This window comes from Pleurodeles waltl, chromosome 6, assembly GCF_031143425.1.
Source record: "Pleurodeles waltl isolate 20211129_DDA chromosome 6, aPleWal1.hap1.20221129, whole genome shotgun sequence".
NCBI classification, from domain to species: domain Eukaryota; kingdom Metazoa; phylum Chordata; class Amphibia; order Caudata; family Salamandridae; genus Pleurodeles; species Pleurodeles waltl.
This window is the reverse complement of record NC_090445.1, coordinates 1,663,614,397-1,663,642,044: the sequence shown is the minus strand read 5'-3', so window position 1 is coordinate 1,663,642,044 and position 27,648 is coordinate 1,663,614,397. Positions and strand designations below refer to the sequence as shown.

General features: G+C 44.0%; 1 protein-coding gene across 4 annotated transcripts in view; it reads right to left on the bottom strand.

Annotated features, from left to right (window-relative positions):
* Nucleotides 1-27,648, bottom strand: part of CCDC187 (coiled-coil domain containing 187) — a 289,883-nt gene that overhangs the window by 194,854 nt on the left and 67,381 nt on the right. For all 4 annotated transcript variants that reach the window (XM_069241620.1, XM_069241621.1, XM_069241622.1 and 1 more), the window contains 4 exons: nt 20,103-20,725; nt 17,021-17,152; nt 15,058-15,162; nt 2,864-2,998 (listed from right to left, as the gene is read on the bottom strand). In XM_069241620.1, the coding sequence (XP_069097721.1) occupies nt 2,864-2,998; nt 15,058-15,162; nt 17,021-17,152; nt 20,103-20,725 (995 nt within the window). The remainder of the gene's footprint in view (nt 1-2,863; nt 2,999-15,057; nt 15,163-17,020; nt 17,153-20,102; nt 20,726-27,648) is intronic.

Sequence of the window (27,648 nt, the reverse complement as noted above, 5' to 3'; positions counted from 1 at the left end):
TAAGTGTTCCGATGATCTGGAGTATGACGAAGAGGACTTGGTGCTCCTGGAGTGGTCCCGCAACTTTCTCCTCATTCAGGACCATGACCTTCGAGAAGTCATGCTAAGTGACGTCTACTGCCGGATCGCAAGCAGCCTTAGGGATCGCACCATCAAAGCCTTCAGTGCCATGGCCCAGCAATCCGAGCATGACTTGGAGACGTGGTCATGCTTATGGCACCACAAACAGACCAAATGGGGGTGTAACATGATTGGAAACTTGCCTTCTTCAAATACATTACCTCAACACACTTCGAAATATAGTTGACAAAAAGTATTTTTTTTAAACTGTGAAAAAGAGACAGAGGGTTAGCTCTTCTCCGGATCAGCGCTAACTGGTGCAGAAAGAAAAGAACTGAGGTCTGTTTGCCTGGGTGGTGCCTCTATAGGTGACCGCAACCTCACTTCCGGTGCCAATGACACCAATGACTTGTGGAACCGAAGAAAGCCACCTGATGGCACGCAGGAGTACTGCTCATGCAAAAACCTTCTGGATCCAGACTGACGCCTGGGAAATTAAAAGGTAAGGAATCTGCAGCTAGATGTCTTCATAAGATATCTCATATCATCTCACACATGACATCACCATTAAGGTTACTACGGTAAATGTAAGTTGGTTGGGTGAATTTATGATTTTATTTTACATTCTACAAAAATTCCAAGCCTACTTCTGGGAAACTGGGACAGCAGCAGCTTTCCAGGAGACACCACATCTGTAAACATTGTTATATGTGTAAATGCGCATAGTGTGCATTAACAATTGAAAATGCTTGGAACGTGTGCATTTCTACTTGCTAATATTTATTTCCTTTTTTCTGCATGTTAAAATCTCTTTTCTCCACGGAGAAGTCCATTCTGCCACACTTCTGCCAGATTTTAGAGTAGTTCAGTCTCCATTTCTACCTTGGACATTGGTTTACGCCTGCCCTTACTGAGGTACATTTCTGGTGTTAGTGAGGGCAAGTTGAGATGTGAAAACCTTTGTGAGTACCCACAAACCCACAAGCTTGGGTCCATAAACATTTCAAGGAAATCCAACAGTGGAGCGCCTCCTGGCATAACTGTATGTACCATAAAATCTGTTGAGAAGTGTAAATTCCCCTCTACGAATCCAAAACATAAATTTACACTCATAAATGATGCCATTTGACCAACATGCTATACTTATGCACTGAACTAACTTTCTGACTCAGGCTTTCAGTCTCCTGATAGTGGCAATATAATGTTCCATATGTCTAAAAGAGCAATTGTTTACAGCTTTAGTAATGCTGTAGCTGTATATATGATATGCGACGTCACCAATGATAATTTCACTTACGTCCTTTCTGATGTAACCTGTCTTCATAGATAATAAAGGCTGAGGCAATTAAGCTCAGTTTAATAACTACTCACTGTAGTAAGTTTACTTGCAGTAATAACTTGCAGTCCTAATTTAAACGACCAGATGTCCTCACAAGTCTGAACCCGACTGTTAGAGGAACAGATGTGGAAAAAAGCAATCCTGTTCCGTTCGTTATCATGGTTGTCAATCGTGATATGACACGTCTCCCTAAACTCAGAGGTGTGTAACCTATTAGAATGTGTTATTAGTGGCGTGCTGTCATATCATGTTATTTAATGAGATGATATGTCATGTTATTTAATGAGGTGATCTGCTCTGCTAAGTTTGTAATGTGACGCGATGTTATAGGGCTGAAATAACAAAGTTGAAACAATTCAAGCAAGCATGAGAGGGAGCGAGGATGTATTTATTGAAAGATTTGGGGGGGTTCTATGCGATGGCCATCATCCACAATTGAGTGTCTGGAGCACTTCAGTCAGGTTGGTTGTCTGGATGTACTTTTACAGTAATGGATCACAGCAAAAGGAATAAAGGACAGCAGGGCAAGGGGATCCTAAAGGGTATTCATCTTGGAGATCAACTGTTGAAGTCATAGATTGGTAATTTGGGAAGTAGATGCGAAAAGGCTTGAATCTATATCGGATTTGCTGAGGGTGGTCGGTAGTTCCTAGTTCTAATCAGGAGAACGCTATGCCCCATACTGCCTGACTGCAGTAATGGATCAGGGCTTGATTTTTATTTTGGGTGCAACCCACTATATCGACTACACTTCATTAGTACACTGCTATAGAAACACTATAACATCAGCACTTACCTACCCCTCACCTAGATTGACACACCACTACACAGAAGTGACTGCATCAAAACTGCTAGGGTTAGTGTTCGGCTTAGTTTAGGGTTGGGTTAGGGTTGTGGTTAAAGGTAGATTACGGTTTAGGATTAAGTTTAGGATAGGTGTCAGGATCACATTTTAAGTGAACTTAATAGAGGCGGAGTGTTAGGCTTGGAGTAAGATGTAAGCTTAGGTTTAGAGTTAGGTTACTGGCTAGTGTAAATTTAGGGTTAGGCTCAGATGAAAGCATATGACTAGTGCAGATGTTTTGATGATGTAGTGTCCAATTACATTACATACATACTGACTCTTTGTATCAATAGGTAGTAATAATTATGTGCATGTAGTGGTACTTGAGGTAGTAACACACCACTGTATTTTATGGGATTATGTGGGACTATGAGAGTGCCACCTTTAATTTGTGGATTGTGCTGCTCCTAAGGTACTAGGCTTTATGGAAATTGCAAAAGAGGATGATCCATATAAAATAGCTCACATTTCTACATATTTGACTCAATATCTCATGTTGCTACATAGTAGATTCATTGTCTCACATTGCTACATATTCAATTCATCTCACATTGCTACATATCTGATTCAATATCTCAAACTGCTACATATTCGATTCAATATCTCACACTGCTACATACCTGACTCGTCATCAGGGGTCCCAAGTGCATTTTTAGGCAACGAAATCAACTGTGAGCGAGAAACAGGAGGACCGAGGAGCTTTCGGACCAGTTTTTGCCCTTCCCGCCATGCCGAAGCACCATACAATTTAGACACTGGAAAGAAACAAAATAAAAATTAAATCAACTCTCTAATTATTTGCACACTGTAAAGGCGCGGTTGTATGTTTTTATGCTATTTGAGCTTGAACCTCTAAGCGACCTCTCACTCCAATCAGTCATTCATTGTCTTTACCTTTTGAGGAAGCAATAGGAGGGAGTCCCTCTTCTATGTCTTGAAAATACCCAGTCATTAGTCTGAACACAGCTGGCTGTGCTTACTCTCAGATCTTAGCAGGCGTGTAGCTAAGATTTTCAGTCTGTGCACTCGTTTACCCTCCCTCCATGCACGTCTGACAATCCCCCTGTGTTTTTGACATTTTGTCATCCTTACAATGGTCTGTAAAATCCGTCATTTCCGTTTACTATTATCAGCCACAAATTGTTTTAACCCATCTTGTGTTCCCAGCAGAGCTATCCATTGCCAGGGAACAAACTGAGTCGCCTTCTAAGGCATAAATGCCCAACGTAGGTTGAGGAGGGCCAGATCCCTGGCAGATCTTTGTAATATCCACATTAAGTAGATGTACACACAGTGAATCTAAGTGAAATATTTTACTTAGTCAGTAGTTATCTTGTAAATCTGGCATAGATCCAGCCATACTGACCTTTGGCTGGACACCGCTAGCCTAAGGGCTCAGACCGGGTCACCCCTCCAGTGTGAGTCCTTAACACTTTCATGAGAAGTGGATGCAGCCAAGGGCTGTGAAGACCCTATGTCATTCCAAACTGCGCTTAAATGTGCAATAGCCCACTCTGTGTTTTTTTCAAAATCATTAATTTGTCCATCGGTGAGTCTCTCCACCAACACCCACTGGTATCATCATATTTCTGTGATGTTAAAATCTCTCTCACTGTTAAACGAAGCTCATCTAGCCTGAAAAGTTGCTTAGGTGACCCACCCGCCAACTTGAATAAAATGTTGGTGATGCGGATGGCAACTAGAATGGCTGGATGTAAAACTATCTTGAATTTACAAAGTCACAGATGCAAGAACAAGCTTACTCTTTTAATACCATTTCCTGGGTATAGTATAAATATTTCCAACTCTCTCTCTTTAAATCTCGGTAACAGATTCAACTTCCCCTCCTTTGAGACAAACCTGGAGTGTGGCCTTCTTAAAGGCATGCATATTGTTGCAATCCACTTGAATTGCTATTATAATATTATTGATGAGATAATACCTTTGCTCCACTTTTTCCTACCAGCCCCAGCATGGTCAAATTAGTTCTTCATTATTCTCAGGTTGAGCAATTGATTACCATTGATCAAGGTAATATTTAAACCTTTTATATACTACTTCAGTTCACAGTGATATAAAACAGAAAAACTGTGCAAGCAAACACTTAATAACAAAATATACTTATTATTACTGTTAAGCCTGCTCATGGGTCCGGTTCTCCTCCAGTGCAACAGATAATCTGCTGAACTCAACAAAGGCATCACTTTGAAACTCCTGACACATGCTTACAAGGCTCTACACAACATCGGACCTGCCTACCTCAACCACCGCCTCTACTTCTACACACCCCGCAGGCAACTCCGCTCTGCTCAGCCGGCCCTCGCCACCACCCCTACGATCCGTAAGAAGACAGCTGGAAATCACGGTGCATGAGGCTGCTGACTCCTTTGGGTCACCCCTTCCGGATGACATTGTAGCTTCCAAGCTTGGACTGATGTCAAGGAGGATGGTGGATCCAGAATGATTTACCATCATTCTTTTCCACATGGTTATTTACTCAATCACATCTTCTAGAGAGTCTTATCCAGTATCACATATGGTCTGGGCTCTGCAGTGCAGCAGTATTAGAGCTAGGATCAGCCCAGGGCGACTCTTAGCCAACACCACTAAAACTGCATTTAAGTTGCTTCCTGAGCACCCGGATAGACATCAGCCTCTAGGATGTAGAGCGGTGGAATACATGAAGCAACAGAGAATGAAAGGAAAGAAAGACTGGGTGGATGGATGGATGAATGGATGGATAAAGTGATGGAAAACAGGTGGCTGGACGGATGGATGGATAGGAGGACGGCTCAATGGTGGACAGAATGAAAGAAGGGAGGATGGGTGAAGAGAGGAAGGATTTTCACCCTGGACAAGGCTTCTCATCGGGATACTATATCATGTTCTGTCTTTGGACACATAAAATAAGAGATCAGGTCTATCTCTCACCTGCATGCCAATGCCTATGTTCCTTCTGATGTTTATATTCCTTTTTTATATCCTCACAGTCTGCTCCAGTGCAATGATTTTTGGATCCCAGGCAAAATTATATTTTGCCTTTGAACACTTCCATTAACCCCAACAAGAAGACTATTTTGAGACAATTGTTGAATGTATCGCCTACGGTGGTGCCATAAGGTGGTTGCCTACAGTGGCCTTAATGTGGCACCGGACCTGCTCACAGTCTTTTCCCGAATTATAGCACCAAATCCAGTTAAAGTTCGTGACCAATTAGGCGCTATGGTGTAAATAACAGACATGTCTATGGAGACCAGCGGCACTCACACTTTTTATCTAGTGTCATTCTATGTATGTGTGGTTGGGCAGTGTAAAGGCTGAATAAACAGCACCAGCTAAATTACGTTCTCTGTGTGGTGGGTGACGAAAGGCGCACATTGTTATGAAAATGCCGTCTAATAATATGTGAAATCTATAGTAATTGTGGCCTGCTTCGTGTTTTTTTCCCTTAATTTTAATGGATTTTGTGAAAAATGGCCCGGTTTTCCCTCTGAGACCCAGCCATAAGCCCCTGCCACGTGCACACATTCATCACTGTGGCTGCTGGTGTCAAAGCGCCCTTCTCGGCCATTAGTTTCTGTCAGAGATTATGTCAGGGCGGGGCTTAAAGGAAGAGATAAATCCGAGTTCAGAGGTCACCGACACAGCACTTGAAAATTTGATGAATTGAAAACGTGACGCCGTTAACCAAAAATTAATTTGCAATACCTGGGAAATAGCAGTTCATATATTGTGAATTAAAGCGAGTGCACGCGGCCTGAATGGGGCTTATTGAAAATACTGTTCATTATAGCCCGATGAAAGCTTTATTGGCGACTGGCGACGACGTGTTCGACACTGCTATTCACACTCGAGTATTAAAATCCTGAAGATTTCTCCTGCGTCTATAGCATAAATGTGACCCTCCCGGTCTTTCTGACAGGTGGCCTTATAGGTTTGCCTCTTGCATTCTGAAAGTTAATCATTACACAAAGAGAGCACATTTGTAATGTGCAAAAGGCTCTGCTTGTTCTTTATTGGAAGTAATGCACTGCCCTTACATTAGCAAGGTACAGAGAGAGGCTCTGTCCACCCCTTGAGCAGATCATAACCTGGGAGGAGGAGTTTGAGCTTTCGGTGTCCTCACCAGGAGCGAACCTGTTCCTTCCACGCTGAGGATTTTGGACTTTCAGAGCCTTAAGGCCTGATTTACAGTTTGGTCGATGGGTTACTCCATCACAAACTTGATGGATATCCCGTTTGCCCAATTATGATTCCATTATATACTATGGACATCGTAATACAGCGGACAGGATATCCAACTTGACGGAGTAACGCGTTCGTCAAGATCTAAATCAGGCCCTACGTCAGAAGGTAAAACCTCTAACCGGAACAAACCTGGTTTATGTATCTGAAAGCGCTACATCTCGGTCATTCTTAAATCACTCTGAGGTCCCAATAACGAGCAACATGATGACTGGAATTGCTGCTTAACGCTTTTTGGCGCTCATGTGCTATATACCTAGTTCCACCATTGTTAGATTTCCTTGATTATATGTATAGTAATTTACATGAATGTGAATAAGGAGGCTATACTCAGCCACACCATCTAATCAAAGCCATTCTTTTATTCCTTTTACTGAAAATGTACAAAAACGTACCTAACAATTTATACCATACAAAAAGAGCAATTGTATCCCTAGTTAAAATCTGCAAAAATCACTCTGGCTTCTAAAAAACACAAAGAGACACAGTAGTATAGAATTCATATTTAGGCCGGGCATATCTCTGGAATACATTCTACTTTCCTAGTTCAATAAAATGATCATGCATTTTCCCGATTCTTTTTTTTTTTCTAAAATAGGTTACTAAAATGGTAGCAATACTCTAGTTTGTGAACTGTAGCCAGTGTACACCACCAAACTCTAAAAACTGGAGGTTCCTTTAATTTCTAATTTGTAGTAATTAAGGAGAATTCCAAAAGCACTTGTATTAAAAAAAACTTCAAAGGTGCTCTTTGAAGGAAACAAGTTTTTCTAGCCAAGTGCTCCCAAATAAACATGTAATATAAAAACAGAATAGTAACGTGTAAAATATGGCCCTTTGTTGCCATCTTGGGGTTCTGATGACATTAACAAACCACGCCCTTCAGCCTCATGGTTTATCATGTCACCAGAACCTAAATTGAATAATATTACATGATTACCCACCATGTATCGATGAAAGTCCTTCCATCGTAAGCAGCTGCACCAAAGCAAAGGCTCACAGCATTACGGACCCATAGTTAGGCAACTGGACAAAACGGGAATAATTCATCCATTTACTTTTGCAAGAGTGCTTCACCCATAACAAAACACCAACGCGTTTCAGCTAGACGCTTTCCACTGGACAATCCCACACAGCAAAAACATCACAATATAAATGTGCCCTCTGTCATCTCTTCCCACATCCCCCGTACCCCAGCCTATACATCGCAATGCCTAATCACCTAATCCAAAATTGGCGCCATCTTTAAATGCCAAAATACTCCTAAAGTAAAATCACATAGTATGTATTGCGCACATTTTAATGGTGTACGTCGATTTACAGAAGTAGGGGGTCATTCTGACCCTGGCGGTCGGCGGTGAAGCGGCAGTAAGACCGCCAACAGGCTGGCGGTCTTTTTTCATGTATTCTGACCATGGCGGTTACCGCCATGGTCAGCCGCCGATTCACCGTTCCGACCGCCACGGCGGTAACGACCGCGGGCTGGAGACCTGGGTCTCCAGCCCGGCGGTCGTCACATACCGCCGGCGGTATTCCAACCCGCCTGACCCCGGCTTACCGCCATGGATTTCATGCGGTTGGGGACCGCCATTCAATCCATGGCGGTAAGCACTATCAGTGCCAGGGAATCCCTTCCCTGGCACTGATAGGGGTCTCCCCCACCCCCAGCCCCCACCCCGACTCCCTCCCCTACCCCCCCACCACCCCTGCCACCCCCAAAAGGTTGCAGGACCCCCGTCCCCCACCCCGATCCCCAACATATACACACACATACACACATACAGGCATGCATTCATGCACATACACACCCCCCCGCATTCATGCACGCATTCATGCACATACACCCCCCCCCCGCATTCATGCACGCATTCACACGCCCCCTCAATATACACACACGCACACCCCCATGCACGCACACAACTCACAACACCCCCCCACCCCCCTTCCCTAGTGGACGATCACCTTACCTGTTCCTGGTGATCCTCCGGGAGGGAACGGGCAGCTCCGCCGACACCGCGACGCCAACAGAACACCGCCACAGCGAATCACAGGTCGTGATTCGCTGGACGGTGTTCTGTTGGCGTGGCGGTGGAGGTGGAGCTACCTCCACTTCCCCGCCTGCCGCCAGTATGGCTGTTGGCGGCTCTTCGTCCGGAAACGGGCGGAGCGCTGCCAACAGTCAGAATGGCCCATGCGGAAGACCGCCAGCACTGGCGGTATTCCGTACGGCGGTCCCTCGGCGGTCTATTGAAAAGACCGCCGAGGTCAGAATGACCCCCGTAATCTCCACACACCAATAGGTAATTTTCTTCTCAAAGAGTATGCATAACAGATATTTAATAAAAAATAATAACATTATACAATGTTCTATTCAATAAAATCTAAGACACAGCTTTAAAACAAACAATATTCCTATTCTTCAAAGAAAATCCCCCCCTCAGTTGCTACTGACATTTAGGGGGTCATTCTGACCCTGGCGGTCGGCGGTGAAGCGGCAGTAAGACCGCCAACAGGCTGGCGGTCTTTTTTCATGTATTCTGACCATGGCGGTTACCGCCATGGTCAGCCGCCGATTCACCGTTCCGACCGCCACGGCGGTAACGACCGCCGGGCTGGAGACCTGGGTCTCCAGCCCGGCGGTCTTCACATACCGCCGGCGGTATTCCAACCCGCCTGACCCCGGCTTACCGCCATGGATTTCATGCGGTTGGGGACCGCCATTCAATCCACGGCGGTAAGCACTATCAGTGCCAGGGAATCCCTTCCCTGGCACTGATAGGGGTCTCCCCCACCCCCAACCCAACTCCCTCCCCTACCCCCCCCACCACCCCTGCCACCCCCAAAAGGTTGCAGGACCCCCGTCCCCCACCCCGATCCCCAACATATACACACACATACACACATACAGGCACGCATTCATGCACATACACACACCCCCCGCATTCATGCACGCATTCATGCACATACACACACCCCCGCATTCATGCACGCATTCACACGCCCCCTCAATATACACACACGCACACCCCCATGCACGCACACAACTCACAACACCCCCCCACCCCCCTTCCCTAGCGGACGATCACCTTACCTGTTCCTGGTGATCCTCCGGGAGGGAACGGGCAGCTCCGCCGACACCGTGACGCCAACAGAACACCGCCACAGCGAATCACAGGTCGTGATTCGCTGGGCGGTGTTCTGTTGGCGTGGCGGTGGAGGTGGAGCTACCTCCACTTCCCCGCCTGCCGCCAGTATGGCTGTTGGCGGCTCTTCGTCCGGAAACGTGCGGAGAGCTGCCAACAGTCAGAATGGCCCATGCGGAAGACCGCCAGCACTGGCGGTATTCCGTACAGCGGTCCCTCAGCGGTCTATTGAAAAGACCGCCGAGGTCGGAATGACCCCCTTAGTGTTTATGCCCCATACATCACAGAACGACCGACATAATATGCAAATGTGTACCATCGCTGATCCCATAGTCTTAATGCAGTCAACTAGGCAGAAAAATATACAAAATGCAAATCATCACATACATTATATATATATATATATATATATATATATATATATTTTTTTTTTTCCCCTGCCTAGAAAATATATATATATATATATATATATATATATATATATATATATATATATATATATATAAAATATATATGTTATTGATGGTTGAAAGCAACAGCTGGCCTGAGATGGCATGCAGCGACGTGGGAGACTAAAGGTTGAGCAGTATTTAAGATGCTATAATTAAACGCTGCCTACCAGTAGATACCAGGTTAAAGGCTAATGTTCGCTGGACTGACATTGATTTATGGCATGAAGTGACATGTGAGTGCGAGGGCTTGTAAAAGAGGCGTCAGCCTAGCAATGCTGGTCACCTGGGCTCCTTTCACGGAGGGCTCATTTAGCGCGGAGGGCGGCAGGCTGCACGGGGTCCCGCTTTCCATAGTGCAGACTTATGCTTAGAGCGCCCCGGCCAACGAGAAAGCGCCAGAGGAAGACAGAACTAGAAGAACACAGAGAGCAGGAGAGAGAAGAGAGTGGGAGAGACAGACAGCGTCATTAGACTTATTCACAAGGGCGTCATGTAGCCCTCACTCTAGCAGCATCAGGGGCGGGGGCGGAGCCGTCACCGGGCTTGTGTGTAACTCAGTCCTTTACAATGTTGTTTAGGGATCCAAAGATGCTGAATGGCAACACTGGTCCCCAAAACACAAGGTTATACTTTGCAACAGAAAAATGTGATGGAGAAGGATTGCATGAACCAGTGGAGGATGAAAGGAAAGAAAGATAGAAGGAATATATGGATGGATGGATGAATGGATGGATGGATGGTTGGGTGGATAAAGGGACGATGGATGGAGAAAGGAAGGATTGATGGGGAGAAAGGGTGGATGAGTAGATTGAAAGTCACATAGATGAAGATAAACAAGGATGTTAGAAGAAGAATGAAAGATGGAGATATGAATGGATGGATGAGCAACTCCCGTAAGAACTTAGGAGTGAAAGGGCAACACTTGGCGACACTGATTTCATAATTTCTTCACAGAAGCAACGAGGGCATTGTCCTCACTCGCTCAGTCAGTGTCATTCAGAATATGGTTCAAAGCGGAGGCTATTTTGTTTTTCTAGCTACTCCTTTGCAGATTCATCACTGCATTTTTACAATATTTTGTGTTGTGTCAAAATTGTATTTGCTCTTTTATAGTTCTCTTCTTCTTTTTATGAAAAATGTACATTTTTATACTTTTGGAATTGTTGGCTGATTTTTATTAATTTTCGTAACATAGCAACGACTTTCAGTAGTGAGCCACATTACCACGACCACGAAGACATCTTCTTTAATTAACACATTTGCACAATTGTACTCGTATTTTGATAAAGCAATTGTAGTGAGAAATGCTTTATGGCACTTTCGAGAAGTTTATAGTTTATAGATACTGTTCAACTTTTGTTTTTTGTAAAACACTGCAACGCAGGATCACTTGGAACAGTTTTAGCAATCAGTAAAATGATAAACACGGAATGTGTAAGATACTAAGCACCATTGACTTTATGAAGTAACGATGGTGCCCTGAATACAGTTCTACTATCTTTATCTTAATACAGGCATGACACTTCCACACTTCATTTCATATATATCAATTCATGTTAAATACATTTAGTAACTTTACCACTACGTACTGATGTGGATTATACACACACACCAACCTTCCACACTTCTATTCATATATGTCAATTTAGGTTTCACACACTTTATCAATTAAGTGACATTTTGTTTAACTCCACATGCCCTTGTGCGGTCGCACAAATGCCTACACCACAAAGAGCATCACAGAAGCTCTAAATCAAACCAAGAAGTGTTTCACAATCTTCCCTGAGATGACAAACCCAGAATCTACATAAAGTTCTCCTGCCACCACTCATGACCTCTGAGAAGAGAAACTCAAGTTGTTCATGGCTAAGAATGTAAGGAAGAGACTAATGTTTCAGGATATTAAACCCAGTCCCCATTAAACCCAAATAACACACCAGAAAGTTCTGCATTCACTCAGGTGCGCCATCAGCAGGTTCAGCAAGAAGAGGAGATAATGACAGCGTATAGCCTGAAAGCCATCTCCTACTCGCTGCGTTCATCAAAGGTTGACAATGGATAACAAACAGTCTTCACACCTTTCAAGGGCACAAATAACAACTTGGTTGGATTTTGGGAGGGCACCCTTTCATCGCTGACTGCAAACTAGCCAGACAATCTCATCATCCTTGACTTACTTGGTGCATACAACATGGTTGCAGAAGCATTGTGCACCTCCCCTGCTTTCCCAACTTAAACAGGGGGTAGTGTTGACACTGCAGCTCTGCAGACAAAAGCTCTTAAAAACAAAGTAACAGAGGTCAGGGGTGTGAAGCCAATCATAGTAAGAGGATCAAAAGTTGAAATGATGCGAGAAAGAGAGGGGAAGTGTGTGTAGAGGCGTAACCTTCATTGGTGCTGTGCAGATGCATTGGCACCGGGGCCCAGAGGCCTCGGGGGTACTGAATATTGATTATTTGCTGTATTGTGTACTTCAAGGAGAGCTTGGGCCTATTTCCTTCCTTGTATTAAGGTCGGCGATACACCGCCTAGCAACTAAGAGAGAGAGGGGGGCTGCGAGGAAGAGTGAAGTGAAGGACATATGAAAAGTAGAAAGAAACTATGACAAGAAGGAAGGACCAAAAGCATGAGAAGATGTCCGCAAGGGTGAAAGGACTGATGGAGAGATGTGTAAAATACGATTTGCATAGATAGGTGAAATAAACAATGGCTGGAATGATGGAAGGATAGATGAATGGGTGGATGGATGAAGGAAGTCTGGGCAGACGGGTGAATTGCTGAATGGAGGGTGAAATAATGAATAGATGAAAAAGAATGGGTACATGGATGGCAAAAAAAATTGATGAATGGCTGGAACTGTGACTGGAAGGATAGAATAATGATTGGATGAGTGTAATTAGGAAATCTGGATAGACAGAATGGTAATGCAAGGATGGGTGGAATGGTGAAAGATGGGCGGATAGAAACAAAAGAGATGGATACGTGGGAGGATGCATGGGATGCTTAAAGGATGGAGAAATAGATGGATGGAAGATGGGATAAATTTACTTCATCTAGGGTGCATATGGCCCTCTTTCTTCGCTCCCCCTATGTCACTCAAAGTATGGGTCAAGTGGGGGTATTTTAATTTTCCAGTGACTCCCTTGATGTTGGATCATTAAATAGGCCTGCACATCTAGAAAAATGGGGCGGATCAGCTGTAAAATAGAACCAAGCCTTCTTAGAAGGCTGTAGCCAACCGATTCAACAGTGCTATCTCATCAATCAAACGTGTTACATGTGGGATAGTGAAGGATTCTGACATTTTCATACCACCTTACAGCATTAATGAGCGGCATTTGGCAGATGTGATAACACAGCATCAGCCACTTATTGAAATGTATCAGATGACACACAAATCTGCATCAAATCAAGAAGAAACAAAGGCCAACTGGTTAGGATCGCAAACTGTCTAAGACGTATCCACTTCTGGAAAGAGAATTACATTTGTGTCAATGGTTTCAACTCGGAGATCATATTTAAGGGTCTTTCAGCTGCATCATCCTTTCGGTTTGCTTTGCCAATAGCCTGTTGTCACACATTCTCATAGTAAAAAAATCCTAGGAGTTTGTTTCGATTCAAAGCTTGTCTATGGCTAACAGATCACCATAGTGTGTAAAAAAAGCTCCCAGCTCATGATCTATCAAACGGCACTAAAGTTTGCATCAACTGAACCACAGAGTTGAACTGAAGCTGCTAGATTCTGCCTGACCCCAGCTCTGAAAGAACACTTGTCTCCTAGCGCTACAGTAGATCCTATTTAAAGCTCCCTATACTCGCTCCATGCTCTCTGCAAATTCATCAGAGGAACAGGGCTTGAATTCCTCAAAAATTGACTCCTCCGTACAACCATGGTTGAAAAGGGGTTGAGCAATGAAAGTCTGATCAGCCAACTCTGATATAAGAGAAAGAAAAGTTGTGGAAAGGTTTAGGGTCCTCACCTCTGGAACTCATCAGATCCCCACCTGAGAGAGCTGTCTAGGTTATACAAAGGAAACCAACTTATTCCCCATCCACCAGAGTTTCCTGCAAATTTTCTCCCAGCTGGAAATACAGTGTGAGGTCTTGATATACCTACTAACCTCATGGTTGAAAACAAGACCAATTCAGCCTGGTGAAGTGGCTTTCTGTTAAATGTACATTCAATATAAGTAAATAAAAATACATCTCTGCTCCTGTTCCTCAGAACCAAGACACCATGTTCCTCATCATCACTGTGTTTCAGAATTTAAAGAACTAATTTATATGCAGTTTTGCAGGAGTCCGGCATGCATGTGACTGATTTGATCTCAGATGCTCTGTATAGATTACTGTGGAAGAGTCACTAGAGTATATCCTACCTCACTTAGACTGAGTTGAAGTCATGGGAGGAGGGCTGCTTTATACAATGAGCTACTTGATCATGTCCAACGTCTCTCCTGTCTAGGAGCCTGGCAGTGTAGGGTCACTGTCATCATCTATTTCATCCAGTGACCAGTTACCACCCTGCTTGACTAACACCTAGTACTTATTGGCCTCATCGAGTGCAAGCTAATTTGTTTAGATAGGGTGACCTGCTGGAAGGAGGTCTGTATCTGTACATTCAGCATATGTCCAGAGAACTCAGTCCACACCTAGTAAACACACTACATATGTTTGTTTTATTACAAATGCCACCAGCATGTCATGTTTCTCTTTATTATGTTGCTGTTGTATAGTTCTTTCTGTTTTAATTCCATTGGCATGATGCTTATTCACATGTTTGTGCATAATTCAGCTCTCCCTTGGAATGTATATTTTGTTTAGAACTGAATAATTGGTAAATCACTTTTGGAGACCTGCAGAAGACCTTTTGTGTAGGAGTTACTCCAGCTTGCTTCGTGAGAGGATTGTCCTGAAAAAAATCTTCAGTTGCTTCTACAATCACCACCAGAGGTCATGCTTTGCAGCGGTTACCTGAATCTTTCTCTTTTTTGTTGTCGGTTCGGAGTTTGGACGAACTCATTTGCGAGCCACAGCTCCATTGTTTTCTGTTTTCAATGCTCTGTTTTTGGTCTTTAACTGCAAAAAGAATAAAACTGGTTTAGTTGGATTCTTTTGCATCAATCATAGTTTAATACCTGTGTATGTTGTGCGGGCTAACCCTAGAGTGCCTGGACCTACATCACACACTTAGAGGTTTTCATGCTCACGTATCAACCAGATTAACTATGGTTAATTTATAATCATCAATGGAGAACCATAGGTTTGACCACTTTGACATTCTGTCAGAGATAACATTGGTGGCACTACCATTCCTTTGGCGCACCCTTCAGTAACATAGTGGTTCTGTGTGATGGTGCCTCTTAGAAGGCACTAGGCCAACACTCGAGTAGTGGAAAAATAGCACACTCACTATTTGTGATGCTAATTGTTTGGTTTTTCTTAATTCCACGCTTGTTGCATTTGATGTGGCCTCTTGATGTGGCCACGGAGTGCAACCAGAAGTGGTCCTACCCAAAAAAATAGAGAAACTGAAGGGGAATTTTCAGGAACTGAGAGCATCAGTTCTGAGATGAGATCATATAGCTTTTGCATGTTTGTGTAAATCATGTTTATGTTCCAACAGAATTTGTTTTTACTGGGAATGGGGTATTTCAGATAGAACTGCAGTGAACAGTATCAGTAAGGCACCATTGATCATCAGAACTCAATCATTCCTGCTGAAGGTGAGTGGTTGTTTGCGGGCCAATACAGTGAGAGTTCTTCTCATTACAAATATTGCTACTGATGCTGGAGATGCAAGAGAGAGGAGAGAGATGGTGACCATGGGATAGATAGGGGCACCAGTAAGTGGGTCAGTGGCTTGGGTCCTCAAGGACTGCAAGGTTGGCCTTCAGAACACGCAAATTGTATGTTTGGAAAGTAGGTTGCCCAAGGGGGTTGGCTATATGTTTAAGTTTCAATATGACAACAAAAAACGAAATTTGCTGCCAAATAAAGGTTAAAGTGATGTTACGGTTAGGTATGGTAATAGGATCTAGTTTACACAAAAAAGAACCCCAGAAATTCACTGAAAAAAAGGAAAAGGATAAATGAAATTACAGTTAGGTGTTGAAATACAATAAAACTTAGGGCCTCAGTTAGGGTTAAGCGTACACAGTACGTACTGTCAGCATGGAGATGTTCTTTACTACCGACATGCTGAGAGTACTCTGCCTGCCGAATTTAGAGATGTCCGCTTGTCCAGCAGGCATCTCTTGCACTGAGAGGAACCGCCGTCACAGCAGTTCCAGTCAATACACTGAAAGCTTGACAGACAGCTCCATCACCATGAGGAAGTATTGAAAAATTTCAATTTTTTTGTCATTTTCAAAAAGAAAATTCCTAAAGCAGGATTTTGTTTTTAAAAATAAAAAAGTGAATGACCCCCCTCTCCATGGGTGTTTTCTCCTGTGGCATGAGAGTAATTTTGCAGTTTTCGTTGCCCCTCACCGCCAGGTATTAGCTGACAATAATGGCTGTGAACACTTGTCTTTTATTCACCCACTCTAAATATGGCAGGCAGACAAATAGCAAATCCCCCGACAGTCCTTACCCTGTTGGGCTGTCGGAGGTGTATGTTGGTGGCGGAGAGGGAGTAGTCTTCACCTATGACACAGTAAGAGTCTACCCGACTCTAAATCAGGTGTGTGGCACTACAGTTTGGTGGAGAAGGCACTCTCTCCTCTTTCCTACAGAGCACCCTCTCCATCACACTCTACATTGGGCTCAAAACGTTAAAAACCCAAAATATGCAGGAAATTCACTAGTTCATACTTTGCTGAGCTAACTATAACTTGCAACCCAACATGCTTTGTTTTTGACCTAGCAAATTACTGTGGTCCCTGTTCCCCCCGAAATTCAGTTCTAGAGCCATAGCCACTCAATATGTACCCACCTCCTGTCTGGGCTTTAAGTTCTCTGTATCGAAGGTTCTGTGGTCCAGGTGCACCACAACATTCTGTTCCTGGTTTTCTAACCTCCTCGTCTGTGGGAAATGTGCTCAGACTCCCATTCACAGAACTGAAGCCTATAAAGCAAAAGAAGATGTGCATTAATGGATAAGTGTGGAATAACAAATTAGTAACAAAAAAGACACCCTTAAAAAGCGCCATTCACAATGATCAGTAAAATAACTAGCGGCCCCTTTAATAAAATATATCTTTTTGGAAGCCTGTATTGTGTAATCATGGCTGGGATATACCCAAATCTTTCTCGGTTTAGTAGGTATCCCTTTTTTCACAGCTTTATAAGGCTTAATTTGTTTTATTTAATTACCCATGTTTTGTGAAACATCTTGAATACCATTTACAACTTTCTACCCTGATCCCTGCACATGTATTTAATAGAAATGGTGACATGACCTTGAGTAAAGCGCTCTGACAACCCCTGGAACTAGTCCACGCTGGACAGAGCTGCTAAAGAATAAACACAAATAATTAAATAGATCCCTTTCTATCACAGGCAGGAGCTGCAATTAGTCAATTCAAAAGGTTTTGATCAACCACCAGGGTTTAGTGACTCTGGTCACTCTGTGTTAATAGTTTGACAAATTACTTTCTTAGAATTTTCTTCATTTTGTTAAGTTCTTTACAGGACAAACGTGGCCTTTGGGCACTACAGAGGTATATGTTACACATTTTTAAGCACATAGAGACTATGGGCCCAATTACGACCTTGGCGGATGGGATACTCCTTCACAAACGTGACGGATATCCCGCGCGCTGTTTTACAAGTTCCATAGGATTTAATGGAACTTGTAATATGGCAGACGGGATATCTGTCACGTCTGTGACGGAGTATCCCATCGCCAAGGTCGTAATTGGGCCCTAAATGATACGGCAAGAATTACAGGATGCTGAGCCGAGACCTGGACTCTATCTCTGTTCCTAAAGGTCTATGATTGGCAGCTCTATCCATTAGGCCATATCTCCTCCAGCCTCTATGTCAGTGCTTTAAGTGGTACTATAGAAGTGCACGTACATACTCTTTAGAGTATCCTTTTCTTCCTGAGAAGTGCTCACCCATTAATTGTATTGCGGCAGCGCCTAGAAGTGCACTTACTCTCGCTTTCAAATTAAAGAAGAGCTGGTCCTCAGTACCCGACAGTACCGGCCCATTTAAAGCACCGCCCTTTGTAATTAAATGTCTCAACAATGCAGTTTTGTAATTAAAAGGTTTTTGGTTACAGTCACTTGATTCAAACTGACATATCACCCCAGGGCACCTTGTTAGGAGGCTCCATTAACCCTTGCCCCATCGTTACCCATCCCTTTTTACCTCTCGTCTCATTGCTCCTCGGGCAAGTTTCTGCTTTTTCTCTTTAATTTTACTATTCTTTATTTCCACTCTAGGTAGTTGCTTTCACAGGAAATTACTTTGTAATCTGTTGATTTGCCTTTTTTTTTTATTGTAAATTAACATTAAATCTAATCAAGGGTTTCTGTGCACTACAGTGGCATAACTCACTCAGGATAGGTGCTGTTCTGCGGGGGGGGCCCTGGAGCTGGGGGGCCCACTCGCACAGCGGGGGCTATGCGGGCCTTTGTTACGCCACTAAGGCAATATGAACCTCTAAGATCTCAAAATTCTGGCAGAATTAGAAGCATATTTTTGCATAGAAAGAGAGCATTTGAGCTGATCTAGCCAGTTGTAACCTCAATTGATTTATTTAACTCAAAAGACTCAATCCTGGACAAGAGGCTTCTGCAGATTTCAGGACAACCTGAAGAAGGCAGAGCAGTCTGGGAAAATCATATGTGGTTTCACTGTTTTAACACATCCACCCGGTCAAGTCTGAGTATTTCTGGCCTTCAAAGATATGAGAAGAGAGAAAATCCACTTTGGTTAATCGACAGAGATGGAACAGTTACTAAACTGTGCATAGCTTTGCTGATCAAATAGCTTAGTTGGATCTTTAAAAGACCACAATGGTTAGTAACCTAGCTACTATGAATTCAACAACCTTCATCCTCACGAGGAGGAAAATCCTAAGGCATAGAAATCCTGGCTGACGAGACTTGCTCCAGCGAAGTATTTCCCCTGAGGTGTGTGCTCCAACCTTGTGGGACAAGCCCCATGCAAGGCATGGCATGCGCAGTAGCTCCTGGTCCCATATATAAGTTTCCTTTTGGAGCCATGGAATAGCTGCTGTCTAGCAATGAGTCCCATTCATAGACAACAGTTACAGTGTCAATCACCAGGAGCATCAAGACCAGGGACCACCATGTCCCTATGCCAGTAAAAGTAACAACTAGTATTTCTGTTTTGTAACAAATTACTTCAATTTGTTTCTCTTTGGCGACAGTGGCTCCTTCTATCCACCCGTCTCTCTAGCGGTTTCAAATGCACCAAGCGTACTGAACTCTTAAACCGGAAAATGTTGTGGAATTGAACAGTGGTCATGTAGCGTTTGTGTCTGCAGTCGGTGTTGTCATTTGCGGACCACAATTTGAGGCTTGGATTGGAAATTAACCAAAAGCTACAATGATCCCATTTCTTTTAACACAGAGAAGCCAGACTTGATATACACGCGACTTACATGCATGTCCATTCATGTGTGCTGATTCTCAGCAAGTAACCTCTAATCACAAACCTCTTTCAAATGTGAATTACCGATCAGGCAAATGGGTTCTGAGATTTACAAAAGCCAATAGTCACCCTGGGGTCAAAAACAATATACTGCTCTGTCATATTCCAGCACCATTGATCATCAAAGGAATTCAATATTTCCAGTTATGCATCCATCATTGGGCGCACAGAAAAATATATGGATGGGAGGCTCTTAAAAGGCAACTACTTCTGGCCAGTGAAGAGAATGTAGCTTTTAGAATATTACACATAAATTAGAGGTTGCACAATACACCACAGGGTAATGAAAACTGACGTTCAAAAGCATTTGGGTTATGAGAGCGATAAGTAAACAAGCACCCTGTGGACCACTAAATGCAAAATACAATATTACTGAATACGTAACTGACCTCTATAAACCGGCGGAGGAGGGGCAAATGTCACCTTGCGCACTTTTCGTCCGAAAGAGCTTTTATTGACAGTCTCTCTGAGTTGCCAGAGGTTGGAACCATGTTGTCCCACAGGAGCGCCAATAAGCCGTCGCCGCTGCTGTCTGATGAGGTCTTTGAGCTTCTCCAGCTTTCTCTCTGGGGATTTACTTTTGAGACATTCTAGCTTTTGGATGTAGGAGCCGACGGGCGTGCCAAGTGGGACGACCGGGTGAGACTCTGATTGGCAGGGTGGGGACCGCTTGCAAGTGGTGCTGCGCAGCGAAAAGGTCCGGTGGTTTCCATATGCAGAACATGAAAGTTCCTCCATTGTTGCAACAAAACTCTTCTCATTTGTCCTATTGGTGACCTTTTCCCTGGAACAATCCCTCTTGTTTAGTGAGCCAGGGCTTCTGAGATAGGAAGAGTCACTGGGCTCAGTTACGTCCTTTCTCTCTGCCAGTGTATGTTCTTTCTTCAGGGTTACATCTGATTCTCCCCTCTCACACAAGTGCCTCTCTGCATTGGTCCATGAATTTTGCTCTAAAGACTTCTCAGAAGAATAGTCCTCTTTTGAGACTAATGAAATGCTTCCATGATCGCCCCTTTTAAAAGAGAAAAACATTAAAGAGCATTATCACCACTTAGTGATGTAACATAATAGTTACATCAAACTTTAACAATATGTTTTAACCACAGCATCCTTCCCAAAATGTTCACAAGCTAAGAGTCATACAGTTCTACATTTCCATTTGGGCATCATTTCAACACAACTTCATTACTACGTCTTACCAACATACCTTACAGTAGGACCATGTTCACATATCAGGCCTAATTTTGTATTTTTATCTAAAAAGCCACTGGGGATGTCAGTGGCACCAGGGAGTGCAAGCCATTCTGAAGGGAGAACAGATATTGTAGGAGTAGACATTGTGTTGTCTCACACGGGGTATAAGGAGAACATCACATGTGAACGTCTTCTTTATGGCAACATAACTAAGAGGTTTGTTGAACATTTAAGGAGGGAAGGCAAGAAATGTAGTGGAGAGTACAGTGCAACCCATGAGACGCTTAAACCTCTTGTCTCATGAATGGGAGAGGGAGCCGCCACCACAAATAATAGGAGGGAGAAGTCCGACACAGGTGAATCTCTGGCACAAGGACACAGCTGTTTAGAGGTTTCCATTGACTTTGGTACCCCAAGTCCCTGTAGCCCACCAAGAACTCACAACAATGCCTTCCAATCATATGGCTGCAAATAAAGATATTAATTGCAGTATTCTAGAGCTGTGCTGAGTATTCAGACAGAAGGACAGATACAGAGTTGCAACATCCATTGTCCAAAGGCAAGCGGATGAACAAAGTGATGAGTACGTAGCCTCAGCGTAGACTAAGGGCTTGAGTTAGATCTTGGCGGATGGAATACTCTGTCACAAATGTGATGGATATCCCGTCCGCCGTATTATGATCTCCATAGGATATGATGGGATCGTAATACGGCGCATGGGATATCTGTCATGTTTGTGACTGAGAGATCCCCTCTGCCAAGATCTAACTCAGGTCCTTAGAGCCTGATTTGTGGTTTGATGGTAAATGAAAACTATCCACTTTTTAGATGAAATGTCAAATATGGAGGAGAATCCACCGGCTGAATTTCCTCTATGCTTGAGATAACAAGGTGGAGAAATTCAGGCAGTCAGTTCGAGCCCATATTTGGCATTTCCTCCAGAATTTGGATGATGTTTAGTTATCACAAATCTTCGATTCAGGTCCTAACTTAGAAGGTTGATCTTAATATTTACTTCAAAGTACAGTGATAGTGGGATTTTCAATAAAACATGCAATTAAATTACAAATAAATCTATTTACACTGTGCCTGTGGTCCTGATTATACTTGTGAGGTTACATTTCAATGGCTGCACAAATTTCAAGCGCCGGGTGTTTGTCCTGCGCTGAAAAATCAGTGCTAATGGCATCACAGACAGCGCAAGATGGCGCTGCTTCTTTTCTGCCGCTTGAGTAGATTTTCTATCTCTAACCTCCTCAATGTGAATGGAAGAACGTGGGCGGTAGCGACAATCTGTGACCACCTGCATAAAGAAATCTCGCTGTGAGGTGGAGATTTTCCTTGCTCACTCTCGCCAGCTTAACGTTGGCGAGCGTGAACGAGGAAAAAATCTCCGCTCCACTACGCAGAGTTTTTCGGAACTCCGTGCGCTAAGGGGAGCACAGAGTGGGGAAAAACTCTAAAAACTCCACACGGAGTTCACCGCTCACCCCAGCTACTTTCCAGGCTCAAAACTCAGAAAAAGGAGATATTTAGTGGACCTAGTCTTGAATATTGCATCCCAGGATATTGTTATTTACTTTGTGTAGTAAGCATCACCCTCTATTCTGAACACAGTATTATCAGAATTGTAATGTTTCCGAGGGTTCAGATCCTACAAGTAATGCAGTACGTGCAACAGACAAATTAAAGTCATTGGTCATTATTTTGTTTAAATATTCTTGTAGACGCTAAGGGAAGCACATCATTATAATACACACCCACCCCGCATTCCCAGCTATGCAGAACCACAAACTGTGTTAAAAGTTCCTGAGAAAAAGGAGGTCTGTAATGATCCCATTGGAATCCACCTCCCGACCTGTCATGACATGAAATACACCCTGAGCTCCCGACAGGTCCCACCATAATTACACACTCTCGCTTAACCCACCACTCCATATATTTTACCTGCTAGTTCCAACTCTCACCCCTTTCTGCATCAGTGACATGCCTAAGGAAAGCAGGAAGACCACAGTGAGGTGACTGGAAGAACCCTCCAGATGTTGAGCATGACATCATGTGCTTCCGACAGAGGTCACACTTTAGTTACACACCACACTCTCCCATCCATGCATTATAAGAAGGGCTCCAGCTCGCGTGAACAATTATCCCACGCCCTTTTGCGTCACTGACAAGCCTAGCAGTACCAAACTCACAGGGACATGTGTGGAACAACCCTTGGTCCCATACTAACAACAACCAATGCTTCTTACGTAGTTCACATTAAAAGCACTGTGCCAGACGCTCATGTCAGGCAGTGTGGCCTCATACATGCCAGGGGGCAGTGCTACAGGGCCACACCAACTCTGTGATCCGGTTCTATATAATTTGTTAAAATAAATACTCTAAAAAACTAAAGTTAACATGAAGTTAGGTTGACTACCCCACAAAACCTCACAGACATAAGTTCCAGAGTCGAGGTGGGCCATCAGAGCCATATCTAAACAGCCACATAATCACTTAACCTTCCAGGACTTTGTCTCAGCTCTCAGGAACAGATGGACGGAAATTCAAACCAAAAAACACAAGCACCAGCACCGAATGATGGAAAGGACGCCAGAACTTGTGAACTTTTATCCAGCTGATTCTATTTGCTGAGGGGAAACCCATGTCAAATGTCAAAGGGAGAAGTTTGGTAACATCCATTGTAGTTTTGTAACTGATTCCCCGATAAATCTTCGTCATGATTGTGCTCTTGCCTGAGTTTTGAATTCCATTTTCCCACGTTTGGTTCAGATTGGGCAAGGGAGACAAAGGTGTTCGGTGCAAAAATGTGGAGTTGTTCAATGTGGAGCTAGCTGTCAACCTCAATTAATGCAACACAAAACAACAGAACTCAGACAAGCAGTAACCAGCTCTCAAAGTATCTTCTGCACATTAGCTTGGGTTTCATAGCTTCAGTGTATGCTGACATGGCCCTTGTCCCTTACAACAGGGACACGAATTAAAGGCCCCACAGACTCAGACAGCAGGCGAAGTGCCCACAGCCAGGTGTAAATCATCAGCCCCCACTAAAAGCCTTCCACAGAGGAGAGGTGGGGGGGGAGGGTTAATTGGAAAGTCGAAGGGGTGGCTGCAGAAATAATGTCTCTGTCTGAAAGGCCCTTTCCCGTCCTAGATGAGACATATTTACGTCGCAGGAGTCCAAAGGGGTTAGCGAGGACTTTTATCCAGTTCATCTAACATGGCTGGGAAATGAGAGATCACAAGAAACACTCCTGGAGCTGGGAGGAAAAGCATAGACCCCACAAGAAACCAGTTCTGGAGCAGGGGAAACAAACAGACCTCACAAGAAAACTGCCCAGAAACAGGAAGAACAAACAGACCTCACAAGAAAACTGCCCGGGAGCAGGCAAAACAAACAGATCTCACAAAAAAACTGCCCTGGAACAGGGAAAACAAGCAGACCTCACAAAAAAACAGTCCTGGAGCAGGAAGAACAAACAGACCTCACAAGAAAACAGTCCTGGAGCAGGAAGAACAAACAGACCTCACAAGAAAACAGTCCTGGAGCAGGGAGAACACATAGACCTCACAAGAAAACAGTCCTGGAGCAGGGAGAAAACACAGGTATCTCAAGAAAGCAGCCCTGGAACAGGAAGAACAAACAGACTTCATGTGAAAAAAACCCTGGAGCAGGTAGAACAAACTGACCTCACTAGAAAACAGTCCTGAAACAGGAAGAACAAACAGACCTCACAAGAAAACAATCCTGGAGCAGGGAGAACAAACAGACCTCACAAGAAAACAATCCTGGAGCAGGGAGAACAAACAGACCTCACAAGAAAACAATCCTGGCATGCGGAGAACAAACTGAGTTCACAAGAAAACAGCCTTTGAGTAGTGAGATATCTCAAAAGAAAAAGAGGCTTGGAGAAGGAAGAACAAGCAGGCCTCTATGGACTTAACAGAACCCAGAATCTAATAATGACGAACGCATCAAAAGAATGTCTCAACCCAGTGTCCTATCTTTGTCACTGATTGTGTCTGCCTAGTAGTGACTTAAGGACAATTCCTGTAGGACCTTCTGCATGACAACGTCAAGCAGCTGAGTTCAATTCTTCTTTGTGTCATTTCTCAAGTGAACACAAAAAGGGAAAGAGTTCCTCTGTAACATTAAATGACATGATCTTGACACAGAACGTCATCCTAAAGTCTGGACAAGGTCACAAAATGTGGCCATTTTGGGGGGTTAAGACTAGAACGCATTTTCCTGCCTTCATGCCAATAACGTATGGTCAGATTTATATTTAGGCGGGTGGCCTGTAGCTGTGACTGAGCAATGGAGTGAATTACTCAATCACCCTGATGGAGATACCGCCTGCCTAATTTATAAATTACCACCAAGCTGGTGATCATTTCTAAAGCATTGCCTGGATCCATCATCTTGGGGGCTCATGTCAATGCAGTTTAAAGTTTGGTGCAGGGCTCTGTTATTATGACAAAGCCCTGAACTAAACAGTTTTTTGTTTTGCATTTCCCAAAAGATAATCCTGAAGTTGATCTTCTTTATTAAAATACAAATAATGCACCCCTTGCTATGGAAGTCATCCCCATCCTCCATGGCCAGGGAACCATTAAGCAGTTTTCTCTGCCCCTTCTTGCCAGGGTTTTCGTGGTGTTAACGAGCAATGAAAACTGATCTGGTAATGAGCAATGAGAACTGATCTCTAACCACCCATCTAAATCAGGTGGGTAAAGTTGCAGGTCAGCCTTCGATGGCCCTTACTCCGCAGGGCCTTCAGAGGGGTTTAATCATGACAGAGATGGAATAGTCTCTGCCATGATGAAACATTTGGTCCACCTGCATCTAAATCAGGTGAGTGGACCACATTCTTGGTGGTAAGGATACTCCATCACTGCAGTGCTTAATTTGTAAAAAAAATAGTGCCAGGGCCCTCATCAGGAGGCCACTTCTGCTTGCCCTGCCCATTGCTGCTGTCAGCTTTATCAATTACAGTAACAACACAACTACTAACCATCACACACCTACAAGTCAAGTGTGACAATTGTGACTCCAAACCTATAGGAATACCTTTGGTGACAGGGGCCAGTCATTCTTTATGTATATTAAATTAATACACAAATATTGTTGTGCTTGTCTCTAAATTAGACGAACAGCGCCACCAGGTAGAAAACTGCCATAAGTGTTGGTGTAGACAATTAAGTGCCGGTGCCTAGTACCGAAAACCACTGGCTCAAATTAAGCACTGTGTCACTGTTGCTATTGAGGTTTCTTACCACCAATAATTAAGTCAAGCCCTTAGTCACTACACTACATGGTATCCATGTGTGTTATGGCCATTGTTCCTGCTGTGTTTGTTTGTTAATGGCTAACACCAATGTGAACTTGTTGTGGTGTGCTGTAAACACTGTTTATCCAGCACATGCTACAACTGCATTGTGTCCAATGATTAGGAATTTATAGGGCCTCATTACGAGTTTGGCGGGCTGACCATCGGCCCTCCAGACCTGTGGGGAGGAGACTACAGCGAACCTGGAGGTCTCCCTCCCGGCCCTATTACGATGTTTCCACCGGGCTGACCGGCGGAAACCTCCATTTTAGGAGGTTTCCGCCGGTCAGCCAGTGGAAACAGGGGCAGCATTGGCCTCGGCTCCCAATGGAGCCGAGGCCAATGCTGTAGCATAAAGGGTGCCCCCAGCACCCTCGGAATGCGCACTGTCTGGTATAGCAGGGGGGCCCCCAGCACTGCCTTTCTGACAGCCTTTTCACGGCACAGGGCCCATCATGAAAAGGGGGGTGGAAAGCGAAGTCGTGATCAGCATAGTGGCGCTGAACTCAGCACCACCGTGGCTGACCACAACTCTGACCGCTGTCACCCCATCAGGATCTGTGATCCTAGCGTGGTCCCCTGGCAATCTGACCACCAGGATTGTAATCTGGCTGACGGACCGCCAGGAATGTGGCGGTCCAACCACCACCTCGAGTTTTGCAGTCGCAAAACTGCCAAACTCATAATAGGGCCCTTAGTCTTTGTCCGAGTGGTCCTACTTCCGGTAAAGTATATAGGAAGTTCCTGTTTGGGTGATTAGCCACACAAGCTCCAGGCAGGATGTGATCAACACAGTGCTAGACGAAGGCTTGTTTTCCTTTTATTGTACCAGCTCCTACTACCAGGCACAACCTACTTAAGTTGACCATCACACATACAAAGCCACCCACAGGACCACTGGCTAAATTTGCAGACACAAACCCTCTTAAAAACATATACAACCACACACACTGAAATGCATATGCACACACCGAAACCATTGTGTGCACACACACATGCACACACACTTACTTGTGTGGACACACAGATACACAACCACACACTCTCACTTGCATCGACAGAGGTGCAGTTATATATGCATGAACATATGCAGGTGCCCACTATGCTAGGTCCAAATCTGGTGTGGGGATAAGCACATTTCTCCTTCCTATGTTGAAACATACCACGCAAGAGGCCCAATTTTAGAATTATAACGGTGCTGATATTTTTTCTAACCTGCCATAAGCATATACTCAACCATCAGTCACCCTTGTGCTGTCCTACTATAAGGCTTTCTCCTCTGACGTATGAAAGGCTTGGTATAGAGAGACAGAGGGCCCAGCCCTCCCCAACAGTTTAAAAGGTTCTATGATTCTCTAATTGTGACCCTAAAAAACCTTCTAGGGTCAGTGGATTTGCTCACATGAGC